Genomic DNA, 20721 nt, shown 5'->3' with positions numbered 1-20721 from the left:
CAGCAATCACTATCATTTTTTAAATGAAGCTTCAACAGAGCTTAGAACACCACTTGTTACATAACATAAAAAAATAGGCGAACATCTAGGTAGGTCCGCAGATTTACATGCAAATGATCGAAACTGGCAAACTGGTTATAAATAGGCTATGGTTGTAGTCATAAATAGTTTTCAGCAAGTATCAAAACCAAACCAGTACCAGTACCAAATAAATCAGATAAAGGTACTTAACCCTTATACTGAAACTTCCAGAGAGATGGCTTTCTCAAAGTAACTGCCGCCAGTTCTCTAAAAGGTCTTTACGGGCCGTTTTTTGTGTCATGCAAAACGTAAAGTTAAACGTTATTTGTAGATGGACCTTTAGATGTAATAATGTCTATACCGGGCGCCAGTGGCGGATACAGAAGGGGGCCTATGGAGCCGGCCCCTCCCTAAAATCTGTAAATTGTGTTAAATACTAGACTATTGGGTTAAAAATGGCGCCCTAAAAAGCATATTCTACATTACTTTTTATTTTGGCCCCCCCCCTAAAATAAATTCCTTTATCCGCCCCTGCCGGGTGCATTTCAAAAGTGGCTCATCCCTATACCTTTTTTATTTTTTTTAGATAAAAAATCGACATAAAGACATAAATTAGGATTGAATGAGGTATTCAATTGTTTTCGGTCACTTCGTGTTTCACCGGAAATGACTACAATTTTTGTTTTTTAAATGGCACCATCGATATTTTGTTACTTTATTCGATAGAACATGACACTCTGAATAGAATAACATATCATATGTCAACTTTTGACATTTTCGAATATGGTTTATTTGAATACCAAATGTATGGTATCAAATTATTCGTAAAAAAATGCTTTTTCCAAATATTCAAAGGAGCCACACTCGTTCCATTTGAAAAAATTGAGATATGATTAAAAATACGATTTGGGCATCTTTTAACCGGCCAGGACAAGACACTAAAAACATTAGACGATTAAATCTATTTTTCCAAGGCTCCTTAATTAAAAATTAGTGTTTTTAACACAACCATGGCAGTCTAGATTGAAATTTAAAATACAATTTTGTTTTAAGCGAAAATGTCAAAAGGTGACATATGATACGTCATTATATTTAGAGTGTCATTTTCTATCGAATAAAGTAAAAAATACCGAAGGTGCCATTTAAAAATCAAAAGTTGTAGTCATTTCCGGTGAAACAGGAAGTGGCCGAAAAGAATTGAATACGCCAATTTATCCTAATTAATGTCATATACTAACATACCAAATATCTGGTTTTTTTATTTGAAAAAATAAAAAAGTTGTAGGGGTGAGCCACTTCTGGAACATTCCCGGTATACCTTTATTGTGGATTCATTTCTTGTAAAATCCTGGGTATACCGCCACTAAAAAATAAGAAATCTACAAAATAAAAATGTTATTTTCTGTAAAATATATTTTAATTTTTAGATTTCTAGCGACTTCGTAGAATCTAAAATGGAAAAGGAAACCAGCTTTTTTAAGCAGTAAACCTGCTACAAAGGTATACCTAGACATTTATGTACTTTTATGTCGTAATGAGAGTTATGAAAGATAACAATTGGCACTGTGATGTATTCTTTTACTGGATAGATTGTATATTTATTTATTTTTTTAATTAAAAAAAAAATAACATTGACATATACTTAAACTATTACTACAGAACATATACGTTTTGAAAATGAAAGGGAACATTACGAATAACCCTCGTAAAGTACATTGAATATATTTTAATACGAAATAATATAAATTCCATTACCAGAAATCTCTGGCAAATGTGGCTGTTTATTTGCCCAATCCTTCAGAGCGCCTACATCTGATTTTTTCAGTTTACTGTCTTTACTGTAGATAGCTGTTACATCGGCTGTCGGTATCCCCATAGTATTAATCTAAAACAAAAAACCTAAAAATCATATTTAAAACCGGAAGAAATATAAAAACATACATTAATATTAATAAATAAGTTGACTTATAGTCCATAATAAAATGATTGAAATATATGCTTTGCGCTGTCAAATATTTCTTTGCGAACTATACAGGGTGGCTCACCTCATTTGCCTCGGTTGATTATACGAAAACGGAAAGATGTAGAAACAAAATATTTTATGGGTATATGTGGGGAGGCAATGTGGGGCACAATTTAAAATTATTCTGAAATATACAGGGTGTCTCAGAACTAAGATTCATACCAAAGTTATATTTCTTCTTATGGAACACCCGGTATTTTATTTCATTTTTGGGCCCAAAAAATGGCATTTATTATAAGGGCTAAATATGTTTAAAATCATTGGTTTTTGACCTGTTTGGCCACCCTGTACATTACTTTTCAGAATTAATGTTGCGCTGAGTTTAAAGGTAAAGAAATAAACTTTACTGAAGAATGTTATTGTTTTCTTAAATTTATACAGGGGTACCAAAAAGTAGTGATATATTTTACGGATTTATTTTACATCAAAACTTTGTTATTTCAAAGCAACACCCTGTATTTTTTTAAATAAGTCAAAGCAGATTCAAATGATCTTTCAAACTATATTAGGGTTTCCTATACCTATCTATCTCAGATTTAGAATAAAAAGCGATTTTTAAATAAAATGACAATCAAGATGGCATCGCCATGGCAATTTTCTAGTGACAGTAACTATTTTCAAAATCGACATTAGTGTATGGACATTATTATTTAAACAGTTAACTAAAATTTACCCACAATAGTTTAATAAGTATTAAGCCATATCTGCTGGTGGAACGAATTGATAGGTTACTAGTGATTTTGTTTTGTAAGGAAAATTATTTCTTAGCCTCAAGAGCTTATGCTCAAAAATATCCAAATAGGAATCTTCCTGATAGGCGTTCCTTTGAAAAACACACCCTGTATCAATATTTATCAAAATTAGAATTTAAGTATATTGGGTAAGGAGGATTCAATATAATTTATCAGACTTGAAATAAATACTGTCCTCAGGGTAGTTTACTCTTGACCCGAAAAATATCAAACCCCATTAAAACGTACGTCTATGAGGTATCGCATTTCTTACCCTGGGCAAAATATACGTCTTATAGCCATACCGCCTCCTGCCAAAAATGAAAAAGATCGCTCAACAAACAACCAAGATATTGGCTCGTGTCCATCTTAAGTGGGACACCCTGTATAAAATACATATTTTTTGATAACATGGCAACATAGGTAGTAGATTAAATTTACAAGAAAGAAAACCCAGAAAAGATCCTGTGGTTCTCAAAATTTAACCAAAAAACATTTTTTTTTTAAATTTTAGTCAAAAAAATAAATCCTCATAATATGGCAACATAGGATATAGGTAGTAGATTAAATTTACAAGAAAGAAAACCTAGAAAAATCTAGTGGTTTTCAAAATACAGTGCAATCGCGATAGTATGAACTCGCAGTCATATGAACCACTCCGTAATATGAACACAATAATTTTTTCATTGTCTACTCTATAGTATGAACAGCCTGAAATCTCGGTAATATTAACAACTTGTTAGATCTTGTTTTTTTCCTATTTTGTGTCTGTTAGAGAGGTTCAAATTCATTGTTTTTTATGTAACAGAGGTGAACGCAGCTAGTTTCCTAAACAGAGTCTATAAAGTGTTTAATAACTCTTTAACTGTAATAATTTAAAATGGTTAAAGTGAAAGGCAAATCAAAATGTCTCTCTTCATGAGAAAGCGAAACTTTTAGAAGATGTTGATAAAGGGTTAGGCGTGACGCTTTTGGCAAAAAAGTACGGTATTGCCAAATCAACAGTGTGTTTAATTAAACAAAAAAAGAAGAATTGTCGAAAGAGTTGCAAGTAGTGCGTCTAAATTAACAAAAAAATGCACATTAAAAAAAGGAGAACTTCCGGAAATGGAAAAACTGCTTTATAAATGGTTCCTTGCACAACGCGAGAGAAATATGCCAGTTTCTGGAGAGATGATGAGGCAAAAAGCTTTGAGTCCAGTTTAAAAGTTAGAAGCTTTAAAGGAAATGATGGTTGGTTGCAACGGTTTAAAGAAAGGTATGGGGTAAGATTTTTAAAATAACAGGAGAAAAACTGTCAAGTCAGCCAGAACTTATTAATCCATTTAAAGAAAAACTAAATATGGTGATTGAAAAATATGAATTAAATGAGCACCAGCTGTACAATGCTGATGAAACTGGGTTGTATTGGCAATTGTACCTGATAAAACATATGTATCACTAACCGAAAAAACTGCACCTGGACTCAAAATGGCCAAACGAAGAGTTACATTTTTGGGATGCGCCAATGCCTCAGGGTCGCATAAAATAAAACCATTACTTATCGGAACTGCAAAAAATCCGAGATGTTTCAAAAACTTTCATAGTCCCTTGGTGTACCGACACATTAAAAACGCCTGGATGACTGGTGAACTTTTTAAAAACTGTTTTTTCTCAGCAATTTGTTTCAGAGGTAAGAATAAAAATTATTCTCCTCTAATTTCTAACTTTATTGTACTAACGGTTTTTTCGGTTAAAAGTTTTCTGAGATCTCAAAATCTACCAGAAAAGGCGGTACTTCTTTTGGATAACGCTCCGTCTCATCCACCTGCAGCAGATTTAAAATCTAGTGATGGTATGATCTTTGTAATGTTCATGCCTCTGAACGTTACACCACTTATTCAGCCAATGAATCAGAATGTGCTTAGGCTTACCAAGCTTTTCTATAGGAACAGTCTTCTTAGTTCCATTATTACTGGAAGTGACACTGTAGGTGAAGCCCTTAAGAAAACTACGTTAAGGGATGCAGTGATCCATTTAATGGCCGCATGAGAAAAACTAAACCCAGACATGATCTCAAAATGTTGGCGAAACATTCTTGACTTTACGGATGCATTAGATGAGGACGACTTACCTCTATCACGCATAAGACAACAGCTAATTGAAGAACGAGCTGCCGACCCAATAAGAGACACAATAGCACTTTTAGGCGCTATAGGGCCTGTAAGTTTTGCATTTGTACATTTTTGTTTAAAAACCGGTTTTATCTAAAGTAAGCGCTAGGTCATTAACTATAGTATAAATTAATACATATTATGTAGTAATTTTTAAACGTTTTAACAGGCGGAATACACGGGCTGTAGACATTGAAGAATGGAACAAGGATTCAGTGATAGAAGAAGCGAGCCTGGAAGAAGCTGAAAATATGGATTCAAATGAGAGTGACATTGAAATCGAGGAACAGCCAATAATTACAATTAAACATAGCGAAGCAGTCCAGGCCCTTACAGTATCATTAGAATGGGCTAAACAAAACGCAATAAATTTATCGGATATTACAACTCTAAAAAACATTCTTGAAAAAGCAGTTTTAGCTAACGTTTCGGCCAAACAAACTCAGTCAAAAATAACTTCATATTTTAGAACTAATAATTAGTTTCATGTAATGTACATAGATATTAAGCACTTGATTTTGATGTACGATTAAACGATTTTTAAAATATTAATCCGTATTTTACTATGTATTTTTACTACCTTCAATAATATGAACATACCTTTAGTATGAACAACCTAAAATTGTTTGTGTTCATATTATCGCGATATTATCGCGATTGTGACTTTGTAAATTGACTTTAAATTTGAAAAACGGCAAAGAGAAAATAATATCTACGTTTGTTTTATCGAGATCTAACAGTCCTGAAAATATTTGCACTTATTGAAGACTCGCCCTGTATAATATCTTTACATAATTTATTTATAAAATTTTGTAAATATTAATGAAAACACTTACTTTACTCGTCAAAACTAATGTAATAAATCACTATACACAACAATCGGCAACACAAAATTATTAAAAAATGTTTCCGATACGTTTTTCGCTAGACAAATTTCCTCTGTTCAAATTTGTTTCTTAAAAATGTCTGTTATTACCGCTAATCACTCAGTAATTTTCATATTGATTGCATATTTATCCGATTTAAATACACTCTAAATATGCTATTTTTTCTGTATAGGCATATATCATTGAGAAAATTAGATATAATGAAACGAAAATTAGTATTGCACATTGCACTATGCCATTAGAATGAGCATAAATGCATTCGTGTCGATCGAATTGTAACAAAATTCGTCCATTTAAAAAAAAACCTGTTATTTTGGACTTTAAATTAGCATATAGTTAAATTTTAAGCGCATTAAAATTTTGAGATTTAATTGTAAACTTATATTTTAGTTATAGATTTTTATTTCTATATTAAAATGTATTTTTAGTTATAAACTCAACATCAACCATTTAAACATTTTTTGCACATAACGAACTTATTTTTCCTATTCAAATTTAATTGTAGCATGTTATAATAGGCTTATTATTGTTTGATAGTGTTATGTAATTATATCCTATTATCTAAAATATATATCAATTCAAAATTATAGAGTAAAATATCTAAAAGTTATATTTACAACCGGATATCAACGTTTTTGAAAATTTGTTATAAATAAGAAAATAATAACTTTGTTATGTATCTCATCTATAATTTTATTATTTATTCGGCACATAAATACATCTTAATAAATGTTTTTTTTTCAATACAACTAAAAATGTCCAATAAGCTATATTCTGCTACACTTGTGTCTTACATTTTTCTTCTGTCATTTTTAGTAAGTATATATTTTTATACTTTTAAAATGTTTTTTGTATTCTTATAAAATTTATATATCTATTTTCTACCACTTTTTGTACTAGTATCTTCTTGAAATGATGCTCCAATCTATTTAAATAGTCCGGTCAATTTAGACATTCGAAAGTACATAAATTTACAACAAATTTACAACAAAATAATATTTTGAAATTCCGAATCATTCCAGTGCCTGGAAAACAATTTATGCAAGGGCAAAGGTCAAAAATCTCGAAAAAAAAATGTTTTTTCGCGACTTTCAGCAAAACGGTAAGTTTTATCATAAAATTACTTCAGCCAAAAATTATCGATCATAAAATTCTCTATAAAAAATGTATCAGTACTTTTCTTTTCATAGAGCCACTGTTTCTGAGATATAACGAGTTAAAGAGTTGTAATCGTCGTAATATGCACACGTTTCCACGCCACCTATGAGGTAGTGTACTTTACTTACAATACTCGTAGTACCACAGATCATACAGATTATAAACTTTGTTTTTTCTTTATTGTTTTTCGTGGTTCCAATTTTCGGAATCGGGCACTAGTTAGGTTACTAGTTTGCGCACATAGCACGCCCACTTATGGCCTTTAAAATTGTGCACAGCGCCTGACCGGCACAGTTATTAGAGAGATATCGGAAAACCGAATAGCGTCATGCAGTATTTACACGTACCTTATCATGGTTACGATCAAGTTACGATATGCGCGAGTCAATTTTTAACGCAACACCCGCTAATAACGTTACCGCCTGACGTAATTTGCGGATCAATAACACCAAGCGCTATTTCTAAATAATGTTTAGAAATTGCTTAAATGGACATGTGCGGGTATTTGACAACCGGGGCCGGCCGGCGATATCTTTTATTTTAGGTTATGTTTGAATTGTTTTGAATTATTACATTAGTTTTATTAGGTAATTTGATATTTAAGTAGCTGGGATTAGTTTTAATTAAATAAATATGCTTGTTGCCCTAAACCCACTGGCAGACGCTGAACAGTAAAGCATTGGAAATAAGCACTTTAGCCCTTTAGTTTTAAAATACCTAGAAAAACAAAACAATTTCAAAGGTTTAAATTCAAAGTTAGGCTAAGTTTCAATAGCGGACGCGCCGCGAGCAGAATTCTTTCCGATCCGATAACTATAAATGAAGAGAGTTAATACCACCTGACGTAAAGGAAATAACACCTGGCCCAAACTAACCTAACCTAACGTCCATGCACGCTATTCGGTTTAGCGATATCTCTCTATTATGCTGTTTATTGTTATTTTACGCGAGTTTATTTTTGCGCACAGGAAATTTTACTCGTTTGCACATCGTCATAAAAAACAATTTTCGTACCACGAATTAGGGATAAGATTTTTATCTGTATACATATAGTATACCTAATCTGTTGTAGTACTTAGCACGTTTTTTTAACGTGGTTTCTCCAGTAGGCCTATTCCACATGTCTATTGCGATTCTGTTTAATTGAAAACTATTGCAGAATAAAAGATATTAGTAAGGATTGGAAATTATAAAAGCGATGGAAATAAAAAATAGAAATTTACTAGTCTGATTCATAACTTTCAAATACATCTTCTTGTTGTTCTTCTTGATCTTCGTCTTGTTCGTTTTCTTCATTCTGGATGTAAGTAAATTGCGTCGATAGTGATGTATCGCATGTTCTTCATTGGTATCAAACGAATTCTCTACAGTACGTCTGTCCGTTCTGTAACTACGAGGTATCCGTGAGAGGGGAAACGATATTCTCTCGATGTTTTTCATAAAAAATTAGACGACGCGTCCCATCAATAAAAATTCGACAAATTTGCAAGTAGCCAATAAAATGAGTGGGCGGTGCGATTTGAAGTGACGTACTCGTCAAGTCGACGTATAAAATATATTGCTGTTTATTTAAATGTTTTTTATCCGCATTCCACAGATCCAGCAGACGTACAGTACATCTGCTGGATCTGTGTCTATGAAAGGAATGCGGACAAAAAACATTTAAATAAACAGCAATATATTTTATACGTCGATTTGACGAGTGCGTCACCGCAAATCGCTCCTCCCTCTCATTTTATTGGCTACTTGCAAATTTGTTGAATTTTTATTGATGGGACGCGTCGTCTATTTTTTTACGAAACACATCGAGAGAATATCGTTTCCCCTCTCACGGATACCCCGTAGCTACAGAACGGACAGACGTACTGTACTGTACTGTTGGTGATTCAACATTAGAACATGACCGGCATTGACAATACTTGTACATGCCAGAGAATATTTTATGATCTGAATGATTTATGATATGAATTTTATGATCTATAATTTTTGTCTGAGGTATGATAAAACTTACCGTAAAACAATTTTTTTAGAGATTTTTGACCTTTGACCTCGCATAATTTTTTTCCAGGCAGCGGAATGAATTTTAAAATGTTATTTCTAATTATGTTTTAAACAATTACACGTATTTTCAGCTTGTTGTAAATTTATTTTTAATTTTACGTTGTAAATTTTTTGTTGTTCCATAAATTTGATTAAAAATAAATATAAATTTGATTAATAAGGCCATAAATTTGATTAATAATTTAAATTCTTTAAACCTTTGAAGTTCCCTGTCTTTGTGCCCCGCACCAGTTTGTGCAAGTGATTTTTTTTATTTTAATTGTATTATCCACAACAGCAATTGCAAAACGAAATTTTGAGACTAGTTTAGAGTCTATTATTTAAACTGTATTCTTAGATGGCAGCAGAAGCTCATCCAGTCGCACAGTTGGGGATACTAAATCCTGAATTCGGTATTGGTGAATCCGAGTTCGCCCAAATGTCTGTTCGAAGACAAGAACATATGCAAGAAGGTGGTAAATAAGAAAATAAACCACTAATATGACACACTACTGTGTTACAGTTATTTATATATCTATTTTTTAGGAATGCCAATGCAAATGCCTCCTTTTGGTCGATACATGGAAACAATGTGAAACATCATATATGGTGATCTTTTGGTAGAAATGTAGATTTTTTTGTAGAATTTATTGAAAAAATAAATTTGTTTACAAAATTTTGCAGAATTTATTTTAAAATGCTGTATTCGAGAATTTTTTTTTGCAAATAGATTTTTGTCTAAAAAAAAGTTCTTTTCTTTTTTAATCTTTCTATAATCAATGTTTAATTTTTCACAATTTTTCGTAAATGACGTTAACCTTTGTTATTTTAGACCTCGCCAAAATTATTATCGACTGTCATTCCCCAGCCGTCTTTGACGCCGTTTTTTTTTCGATCATACAATACTTTTTTTTGCATTCTTCATATTTCTAACTAGCGTGTACCAGCGACTTCGTTCGCGTCGAATTAATTATTTGTAATGGTGATGATAAAGCAAAGCAAAAATTTCCATTAACATACAAACTGGATAAAATTTTCTCATATTTATGTCAGCATGAGAAAAAACAATATGGCGATAATATTATATAACTTGGTAATATTGGAGGGGTAGTTTCATCTCGTTGGAATTTGACTTTCGAAAAATCCGTTTGCTAAAAATAAACTTTTTACGTCAAGCAGTTTAAGCAGAATCGTGGTTAAGAAATTACCCAACTTTTTGGAACACCCTGTATGATTTTTTAAAAAATTTCAAAATATGTAAAAAAAAAAATAAATTATGCTTGTCCAAGCGTTTTCCCGAAAGACTAACCGTTTTTTAAATAACAAATATTGTAATATTTCAAATTCAAATTCAAATTTCTTTATTAGACCCCATTAAGTTTTACAGAATAATATTAATATTAATAAATGTGTGTCTGAAGGGATCGCACCGCGATTAAAAAACCGATACAATGGCACAAAGTGCCAGAGTGGTGCGACCCCAAAACCTCAATATTTGAGGGGCGTTTCCACCCTCTTGGAATTTGAGATTCAGGAAACCCTTTCTTATCGAACCTCTACACCCCACAGTCAATCCGTTTGCCAAAAATCAGCTTTAAACGTGAAGCAATTTAAGCAGAATCTTGATGCTCAATGGTCATATTTTATGAAACACCCTGTATAAATTTATTAAAAATCTTAAAATATGTAAAACAACAAAATAAAATATACGTGTTTAAGAGTTTTTCCGAAAAACTCACCGGTTTTTAAATAAAAAATATTTTAATATTAGAGGGATAGTTTTACCCCTTAGAATTCGAGTTTCGAAAAATCCCTTCTTATCGAATCTCTACACCCTAAAATCAATCTGTTTTCCAAAAATCAGCGTTTTACGTCAAGCGCTTTAAGCAGGATCGTGATTAATCAATGACCAGATTTTTCGAAACACCCTGTACACATTTTTAAAAAATCTTAAAATATGTAAAAAAACAAAATAAAATATACGTGTTTAAGCGTTTTTTCGGAAACTTGACCGTTTTTTAAATAAAACATATTGTAATATTTGAGGGGTGGTTTCACCCTCTTGGAGCTGGAATTTCGAAAAATCAGAACCTCTACACCCTAGAATCAACCTTCATGCCAAAATTGAGCTTCTTACGTTGAGTGGTTTGAGCAGGATCGTGATTAATCAGTATGTCAGTCACTTAAGGATTTTATATATTATTATAGTTATATTAGTATAGATAATAAATATTGAAAATATGAAATTTTTTGAAAAAAAAAATTCGAATGTTTTTAAATTTTCAGTTAAAAACCATAATATCTTGATGTAGCAACACAAGTAGTAGATCAAATTTACAAGAAAGAAAACCAAGAAAATGTACAGTGGTTTTCAAAATTTAAGCAAAAAATATGTTTTAAATTTTCAAAGTAAAATAACTCGGTTATTTTGGACTTATTTGAAAAACTGTAAAGAGAAAATATATTTATTTTATCGACATCTACCAGCCCTAAAAATATTTGCACTTAATTAAGACTCACCCTGTATATAGGGAATATTACTGATCGTCATTTCCAACTCAATTAGACGCCGTTTTTTTTTTTCGATTATAAGACATTTTTTGTGCAATAGGAGAATAATATATGATTTCATGAGACGACATCCCAGAAATGACAGCAAAAACAAAAGATATAACTACTTGCCTTTGAATAAGAAGACTAAGGAAGGAGCATAATGCTATCCATGTATTCATGCATGATGGGCGGAAAAGCCACCATAAAAGCTCTCTAGGGTAGGGATCCTTGACAGTTCTGTTTGACGATTCATTTGACACATTTGAATTTGATTTGAAATTTTGTGGATTTGTCAGTCTTTACGGAGCTTATTTTATGTTATTTATTATTTATTCTACTACTGATAGTTGTATAAAGGTAGTATTGTGGCAGAACTTAAATTAACAGTGACACTATCGCGATTTATCGAAAAAGACTCTAAAATAGTTGGTTGTGTAGCGTGCGGTAGATCTCGGCAAAAATTGAGTGAAATCATGGAACAACTTTTCGCTAGTAAGTGACTATATAATATACATACGTGTAGTAAACCGATCATTTATGAAATTCACTTAAATTAACTAAATTATATATTTTTCTTGCATTTTAGCTTTTATTTATTTCTTGTCAAAGATTAGATGTCAAAGAATTTAGATACGTTGATTTAACTTACCTGCTTCAGTAGCGTATCGGATGTTTGTGTTAATAAATACTTATTATAACTTATCTATTTTTATTAGAATTATATATTTTTATAACAATTTTAATAACTACCAACATTTATTCACAACATAAAATAAAACCACAAATTATTGAGTCTACCCCACGTCTACATCCTAGTTACACCTACATCATAGTTTTACATTTTTTAAATAAAATTAGAACGACACTGATAAACCGGAATTTAAGTCGGCCATATTTGAAGCCCATCGCGGTGTACCTAAGATTTTTGATATGCTCCTTCCTATTTGCGAACGAATTAAATTAATAGACAACTGTCATTGTAATAGTTTTTTTTTCTATGGGCAAATTATATGTAGGAACCTAAATCAGTATGTCTGTTCCTAAATAATATTTTTTACATAATTATATGACATTTTTGATAAAGATCTTAATAATTTTTAAAGCTACATCCGAATGCGAGCGTAATATAAATCACTATGATTTAAATAATTATTCTAGCACTGTCAAATATATTATAAAAGATATTTTTTTTATAAAACAATGCGTTCTGTTCGCATTTAGGCATTGTGTTAATATAGCATTATGAAGTTCTACATATTTACTATTTTTGCTGCATGTGTGTTCATTCTGGTAAGAAAAAAATATATAAATTTCAGAATTTTTTAATTAATTTAAATATTTTTTAGGTGTCGAATATCGAGAGTTTAAGATCATTCAAGTTCGTTAAATCGAAGAATTTAATGGGAAATCACTTTGGAAAAATAGACACTGAAGCGAATTGTTTTGGAAGACGTCTACCACCAAGTAATTAAAAAATTATTAACGATTTATAATAATATTTTATTTAAATAGCTCTCTCTTTAAAATATCCCTCTACGAGGCTACGAATATTGTTATTTGTATAATATTGTCGTACAGTTAGGGTTTCCAATTTTCGGGATCGGAATCCCGATTTCTGGTAGAAGAGATCCCGATTTGTGTATTAGTTGTCCCAAATATACAGGGTGGTGACAATTTCGATGCTTAACATTGGCATCTCAGAAACTACGAGAGATACGAATTCGGTTAAACGGGACAAAAGTTGCATAATTAGAAGTTTGACAGTAAGTTATTTTTTATTTATTCTATTAAGTGTCAAATATGGATGCACAAAAATGGTATAGTAGAGTTCAATACAGAACCTAAAATTTTAAGGATGCTTCACGCTATACCGTAACGGGTCTGAGCCGTGCGTCGGTGAAGACACGGCCAAACATTGTCAAGTGTTCTTTACACATATACATTCATGCCAGGCCGAGCACGATCCGAGCTTCGCCGGAACTCGTCCGTGCCCCGTCCCAGAAATGTCGGCGTACATTTTTTTCTCGGATCCGCTCCGTTCCCGCCACGTTGCGGAAAGCATGAATATACTTTTCCTGGTGCCCCGACTGCAATCTGCAGTTATGGTATAAACAAAGTATACTTTTTATCATGTCTGTAGTAGGTAGTGAATCTTACAGCAGTATTTAATGACAGGGAATGCATAAAACTGGACAATGAAAGGATGTAATGAAAAAGATAGGTCCTTCATCTTGCCCTTTGAGCAGGTGTTGTTCTTTCTTCATCAACTGTAATTGGTACCTTTGGCATTGTTCGTATTAAATCTTCGTGTGTCTATGGGGCTGTGTTTTATAATATACTCAGAATTAATACGAGCCCCGTTATCAACTCAGTCTAGCATAAACAGAAGGCCCGGACGTGGCTCGGTGTCTACTTCACGGAACGTGCCCGGCTCGGGCGCGGTCCGTTGTACTGTGAATCATCATTTATTGTCAAGAATGCCAGCCCAGACGTTCAAAGAATATATTACTGTGGTCTGGTTTCTCTAATTAAATGAGGATTTTCTTTTGCATAATAATGTGAATTTTTTCTGTTAAATGTACCAGAATTTGTAAATAAAGATTCATCCCCTATAATATTTTTCCAGAAAAAGGGGACTCTTGAACACTTTCCCGGAACCATTTGCAAAATTATTGTAATCTTCTGTAATCACCAGCATGTAAAAAAATGTAAATTTGGTATACATTTAAATTTAAAGTTGTGGTATTTATGTTACTTGATAATTTCCCTACATAAGAATCACTTATACAACACTCGCGAGTTATTTTACTTTACTGCTAGAAGTTTCCCGATTTATTTCAATCTGAATGGCACATTAAAATCATTAAGCCTTTTAAAATATTGCCCTCTTGTTTCTTAAAGCTACCACCAACTGCTAAATTTCTTGAAATCCTTGTGAAAATAGTACGATGAGGCTGCGTCCTTTCAGGATACAATATTCTATAACTTGCGCATGCCATATCGGAATTTCTATAATTTTTAAAGAAACATCATACATATCTCGTGTTTCCTCACTTGTGAACATATTGTTGACTGTTAATACATTTTACACTATTTACTATACATTTTTGTGTCCAGATTTGACACTTAATAGAGTTAACAAAAATTAACTTGCTGTCATATAAAAAGTCAATTGGATTTCCAAGGCAGACTTGATCTTTTGAGCGAATTTTAAAACTATCTAATAGTATAAAAATTCATGATGAGGTCATAAGAAAACAAAAACTTGACTGCTGTTGTGCGAAATCTAAAAGGCTTAGAAATTTTCTGAAAACGGCATTTAATTGGCCGATGTCAAAAATATAAAACTACCAACTTACGTTCCAATAGATATAATAATTCTGAAGATATTGTCATTTAATATAAACGTATTATTTTCATTTTTTTGACATAAATCCTAAACTAATCAAGATACCGGGGTTTTCTTCATAGGTGTTTGTCAAACATCTAATTACGCAACTTTTATCCCATTTAACCGAATTCGTATTTTTTGTAGTTTCTGAGATGCAAATGTTGAGCATCGCGAAATTGTCACCACCCTATATATATTCTTCTACTATTTCCAGTGTTGTGATATTTATTAGAATGTCTTTTCTTTCCGCTAGTTCGTTGTACATTACTTCAGTTTTTGCTACATTCATTTTGAGACCCACTTTATTGCTGGCTGGATTTAGTTCATTAATTTGTGCTTGTAGTCCTTTAGGACTATAGACATTTAGGAATATGTCATCAGCGAATCTTAGATGGTTAAGATATTCTCCATCTATTTTTAATCCTTTGTTGGTCCAGTCCAGTTGACGGAAGATTTCTTCTAACGTTGCTGTAAACAGCTTTGGGAATATCGCGTCTCCCTGTCGTTCTCCTTTGACAGTTGGGAACTCTAGTGCTTTATATATCACTAGCGTGTACCCGCGACTTCGTTCGCGTCGAATTAATCATTTGTAATGGTGATGATAAAGCAAAGCAAGAATTTCCATTAACATACAAAGTGGATAAAATTTTATCACACTTATGTCAGCATGAGAAAAAACAACCGAGAAACCTCTCCTTATCGAACCTCTACACTCCACAGTCAATCCGTTTGCCAAAAATCAGCTTTAAACGTCAAGCAGTTTAAGCAGAATCGTGATTACTCAATGGTCATATTTTATTAAAAACCATGTATAAATTATTAAAAAATCTTAAAATATGTAAAACAACAAAATAAAATATACGTGTTTAAGAGTTTTTCCGAAAAACTCACCGGTTTTTAAATAAAAAATATTCTAATATTTGATTTGGTGAAACGAAAATTTGGAGAGGGTGAAACCACCCCTCTTAAAATTCGAATTTCAAAAAATTCCTTCTTATCGAACCTCTACACCCTAAAGTCAATCCGTTTTCCAAAAATCAGCTTTTTACGTCAAGCGCTTTAAGCAGAATCGTGATTATTCAATGGTCATATTTTATGAAACACTGTGTATAAATTTTTAAAAAATCTTAAAATATGTAAAAAAACAAAATAAAATACACGTGTTTAAGCGTTTTTTCGGAAACTTGACCGTTTTTTAAATAAAAAATTTGAGGGGTGGTTTCACCCCCTTGGAACTGGAATTTCGAAAAATCCCTTCTTATCGAACCTCTACACCCTAGAATCAACCTGTATGCCAAAATTGAGCTTCTTATGTTGAGTGGTTTGAGCAGAATCGTGATTAATCAGTATGTCAGTCACTTAAGGATTTTATAGATTGGTAGATTAGTCTTACTTTGGCTTCTTTGTATATATTGGCGAGAATTTCTATATAAGGCCTGTCAATGCCTTGTTTCTCTAGGGCTTCTGTTATTGCCTTATAGATCGAGTCGAAAGTCTTCTCGAAGTCTATAAAGGCTATGGCTAGTGAAAGTTCGTATTCTTTTGTTCGGCTGATAGATTCTTTTACTGTATGTATGTGATCAATTGTGTTGAAGCCGCTTCTAAAGACTGCTTGTTCTCGTTATTGTGCAGAGTCTAACGTGTTTTGTATTCAGTTGTTTATTATATAGCAGCTACATATATCAAAAATAAAATAGAAAAGAACTTTATCAACGCATACAAAACAAAATAACATTCACATTTAATAAGTAAAGCAAACATAGTTCTTATTGCAAAAAAATATAAGAAACACGAAAATATAACTTACTAAACAGTAATTGTGAATACTGATACAAACCAATATTTTTTAGGACCACCACCACAACCTACTTCAACAACTACTGAAGCAGCAGATGAATAAGATATAATGCTGTAATGTAATGTTAGAAATAAAGCTATAATAGTACTACTAGTCTAATTTATATAGGAACATGTATAGTCAAAAAGTAACGAATTGGAAAACCTTTTCACTAGTGAAATAAAACAAAGTGTCACAATATGACATGACCAGATCTATTGTTTTACATCACTTGACGTTTAAAGTAATCGGCTGCTAACAATTTATTCTAGGTATAGGAACATGTATAGTCAAAAAGTAACGAATTGGGAAACTTTTTACTAGTGAAATAAAAAAGTGTGTTTCCATTTGAAAAAAATGATTTATGATAATTTTTCGTTAATCGCTCAATTCCATGACAGCTACCGCCATTATTATATGACATTCAAACAATTTAATTCTTGAAATAGATAGACGCATGTCTTCTTTTTATGGCACAGTGGCTGTGGTAATCACTAAATTTGACGTTTAGGCTATACACATATTTTTGACAGGCGGTTTTTTTCCTCCAAAAATTTTAAATATTTTTTTTTCTCAAAAATTGTTACTATTAGGTATAGAGTGTTTAATATCAAGATTCATAAAATTTTACAGAAAATTTAAGTATGTAATAAAAAATAGGGGCACCCATTTAAAATAAGAAAGTTGCTGTCAACTTCCGGTATTTCCGGAAGTGCCGCAATATTGAAAATATTTTAACCGATAGATCTCGTTGTGAAACAATGATGGGCAAAAAATTTCCGATCTAGATATTGCAGTTCTTTAGAAACTTCTAATGCACGCTCACCCTGGGACACCCTGTATATCACATGCTGAAGTTTTTTTTTAAAAATACAAGATTTAATAAACAAACACTTTTAATGACTTTAATATTGATGGATACACAAACATGGGTATCGTCGTACAAGGTTATTTGGTACCACTGCTGGCCCCAGAACCTGCTCCAGCCCCACCACCAGCTCCGGCACCGGCTTTTGCACCAGCATTAAACCCAAATCCAAATCCTGCATCTCCACCTATTCCTCCAAAACCTCCAGGCATGTTCGGCATCGATGGCATATTGGGTGCTTGAGGTGCAGTTTCAGTACCGTTGATTACCTGAAAATGAAAGAAAAGTATTTCATTCAAATTTTTGAGAGTTATACAGGGTGTTTCAAAAAGCATGTGCCATCTCTTGTAGGGAGACTCCTCACGTATAAATAAGATTATTTTTTTATGTCAGCAAGTTCGATTCTTCTTTTTTGTTTTGTAGCTATAAGGGGCTATTACCTTCATTTTATTTCGATTCATTGTAATTTTCTTTTAAGTACTTTTAGCTATTACAATGAAATTTTAATAATAATTAAAAAGTGTTAACAAGAGAAAAAAAAGTCAGGAACGCACATTTTTTTTAGAAAAAATATTCCAGTGATAACCAATATGCACGTCCCTGGTGAATATGACGACACTTTTTTAGCTTTAAAATATGTCGCATTTATAGTAACTTACCCTCAAAATGTCATTCAAATCGCTAAAGGCACATGGAAGAAAATTTTAATAAATCGAAAAAAAATGAAGAATTTGACCCCCTGTATCTATAAATCAAAGTATAACTGGACGATGTTGATATAAAAAATAAATCCTATTTTTACGTCAAGAATCTCCCCACGAGAGATGCACATGTTTTTTTAAACACCCTGTATAAAGTGCTAAAAAAATTTAAAAGTATTAATAAGTTTTAAATATTTGCAGGTCGTTTAAGGTATATGCAGGTCGTTTAAAGTATTTTAAAAGACAAAGTGTATGTAAAGAAAAATTCTAATACGCTGCCAAACCATGAAACATAATATGAAGTACCTAATTTATTTAGTATTTTAGTAGTATATTATTGCAAAATTATCTGAACAAAAATATAGCAAATATTTACCAATAACAAAGCCGCCAAAGCTAAATACGAGTATATTACAGTACTTTTTTGAGCCATATTTACTGATTTATTTTTCGTATGGGTTATATTTTTCAGACTCTTTATTTATAGGATACCCAATAACAATGAAGTACTATATTTTCTTGTTTAAAATCAAGTACATGAAGATTATTACAATAATTTACAGGCTACGTGCTTCTATAAACAATTCGTGCTGTCATAAATAAATTATATTGTTTGTGTTTATAATTACCCCTCTAATTTATGTCTAATTGTGTATAATAATATATATTTTTAAGTAACTAAATAAATTGAAATTATTATTGTTTAATTAGCAATTTTTTGGCTTATTAAAACAGCGTATCAGTGTGAACGAATACTCATATATTATACCATATGATCGAAAAAAAACGGCGTCCAGTTGGATTGGAAATGACAATCGATGACATTTCCCATATAAATTTACATATAAAATGACAGCGATCTTCATTTCATAGCCATCGCTGACGCCGTTTTTTCTCGATCATACGGTATATTTTTATCATTATAATATCGTTGATTGAAGAAATAAGAAGATGCGCAACTTTATGGGCGATTTCCTGGCACAAAACCTGTCCGAGATGTAATTGGCGATACTGTCGCCGCTATATAGTCAACCTGTCCGAGATTTAGTTTAGCTCTGCGCTGCTGCGCGCTGGTAGTCGTTTATAGCGCAGCGGATAAAGAATATTGTACCGTAGTTCTGCTTTCAGTCTTTGGATCTGGCCGCTAAGAGTGCCCTAAGATTAAGGGAATCCAATCTGTGGAACCAGACGAAACTACGGTCACTCGATATTGCCAGTGATAGGGAAAATCATGGTGAACACGAGTCCACATCTGCTACACCAGAAAACGGACTATATGCTCAACAAACATGATTTTGGAGAAAAGATATCCCGACAAGAGAAGAATGGGAAAGCAACCGAGTAATGAACACTCAAGAGATAGCAGTCTACACAGATGCTTTCGCAACTTCAGGAGGCACAGGTATAGGCATCTTCTCAGAGAAACTAGACATCCGACGATCTTTCAAGCTATTGGATGGCTGTTCTACAAGCATGGATGGCTGTTCTACAAGCAGAGGTTTACGCCATAAAGGATGCGGCTAGTTGTATACGAGAGGAAATTGCTGATAGACCAATAGGGGATATAGTGATATACTCTGACAGCTTGGCCGCTTTAAGAAGCATCACCATGCAATCAGTGAGATCGAAAACGGAATGTCGAGAAGACGTGACGGGATGCCGAGAAGCACTGTCCTGGCTGCGTCGCGGTCGAGGCGGGGCTACACTGGGCTGGGTGCCAGGCCACAGCAATGTGGTGGGCAATCAGGAAGCAGACAGGCTCGCCAAAGACGGGGCCAGGGGAGAGGCCATGGCAGATGACCCACCACTTGTAACGGTCAACATGCGATCAACACACTGAAGGAGGCTATAGGAAGTGCCATCAAAGCCGAGCAGCAAGAGACGTGGCAACACCGTGAGAACTGCGCTACAGCTCTAAGACTATGGCCAGTGGCCAGTGGTAGATAGCAAAAAGACAAAACAACTACTAGAGCACAAAAAGGACCTAGTACGCATAATTGTAGGTGTCGTCACTGGAAACTGTCCCACGGTGGTAAACCTCGTGAGATGGAAAGTTTCCGACGACGACTACTGCAGAGAATGCGGAGAGGAAGAAGAAACCATAGAGCACCTGCTGTGCCACTGTCCGGCACTGGAATACCGACGCTTTAAAACTTTAGGGCAAGGTTTTTTGGAGGGACTAGAGGAAACAGCAGAAGCCAACATAAGCGACATCGGGAACTTTGCAAAGAGCTGGAAGTGCTTTAACGCAAAGAAAGAATGAGAGGAAGGTTTGGTACAACAATAACAGGGGTATCGCAATGGGCCCAAGGCCTCCGAGTGAGGGATCAAAATATGATCCCAGACCCCAGCAACCTA

At 33.1% G+C, this 20721-nt stretch overlaps 2 protein-coding genes and 1 long non-coding RNA gene across 7 annotated transcripts in view; 1 reads left to right on the top strand and 2 right to left on the bottom strand.

Annotated features, from left to right (window-relative positions):
• LOC115881599 (alpha-tocopherol transfer protein-like) overlaps window positions 1–11592 on the bottom strand; it is a 33693-nt gene extending 22101 nt beyond the window's left edge. The window contains exons 1-2 of one of the 5 annotated variants that reach the window (XM_030899141.1): window positions 11534–11592; window positions 1777–1906 (exon numbers count right to left, since the gene is read on the bottom strand). In XM_030899141.1, the coding sequence (XP_030755001.1) occupies window positions 1777–1897 (121 nt within the window). In that variant the 5' untranslated portion in view covers window positions 1898–1906; window positions 11534–11592. Of the gene's footprint in view, window positions 1–1776; window positions 1921–1962; window positions 1987–2721; window positions 2765–5764; window positions 6074–11533 lie in introns of those variants that run through there. The other 4 variants (XM_030899140.1, XM_030899142.1, XM_030899145.1 and 1 more) reach the window with 4 other exon arrangements.
• A 1002-nt stretch (window positions 11593–12594) lies between these two features.
• LOC115881705 lies at window positions 12595–16903 on the top strand. Its single transcript, XR_004050073.1, has 3 exons — window positions 12595–12856; window positions 12913–13030; window positions 16808–16903. It is a non-coding gene; the product is annotated as an uncharacterized LOC115881705 (long non-coding RNA).
• A 769-nt stretch (window positions 16904–17672) lies between these two features.
• LOC115881536 (glycine-rich cell wall structural protein-like) lies at window positions 17673–18866 on the bottom strand. Its single transcript, XM_030899071.1, has 2 exons — window positions 18740–18866; window positions 17673–17931 (listed from the first exon to the last, which is right to left on the bottom strand). The coding sequence occupies exons 1-2, from the start codon at window positions 18794–18796 to the stop codon at window positions 17743–17745; spliced, it is 246 nt and encodes an 81-aa protein (XP_030754931.1). The 5' UTR covers window positions 18797–18866; the 3' UTR covers window positions 17673–17742.
• Between the last annotated feature and the right edge of the window lie 1855 nt (window positions 18867–20721).

Source organism: Sitophilus oryzae, unplaced genomic scaffold (genome assembly GCF_002938485.1).
Source record: "Sitophilus oryzae breed Bouriz unplaced genomic scaffold, Soryzae_2.0 scaffold_172_pilon_pilon, whole genome shotgun sequence".
Classification (NCBI taxonomy): domain Eukaryota; kingdom Metazoa; phylum Arthropoda; class Insecta; order Coleoptera; family Curculionidae; genus Sitophilus; species Sitophilus oryzae.
The sequence above is the reverse complement of the archived record's forward strand: the minus strand, read 5'-3'. Positions and strand labels throughout refer to the sequence as shown.

Excerpts from the sequence above, each read along its gene's own strand:
- LOC115881536 (XM_030899071.1), bottom strand. The coding sequence starts at position 18,796 with ATGGCTCAAAAAAGTACTGTAATATACTCGTATTTAGCTTTGGCGGCT. Across the intron at positions 17,932-18,739 it reads CTTTGGCGGCTTTGTTATTG|GTAATCAACGGTACTGAAAC; the intron begins GTAAATATTTGC and ends TTTCATTTTCAG.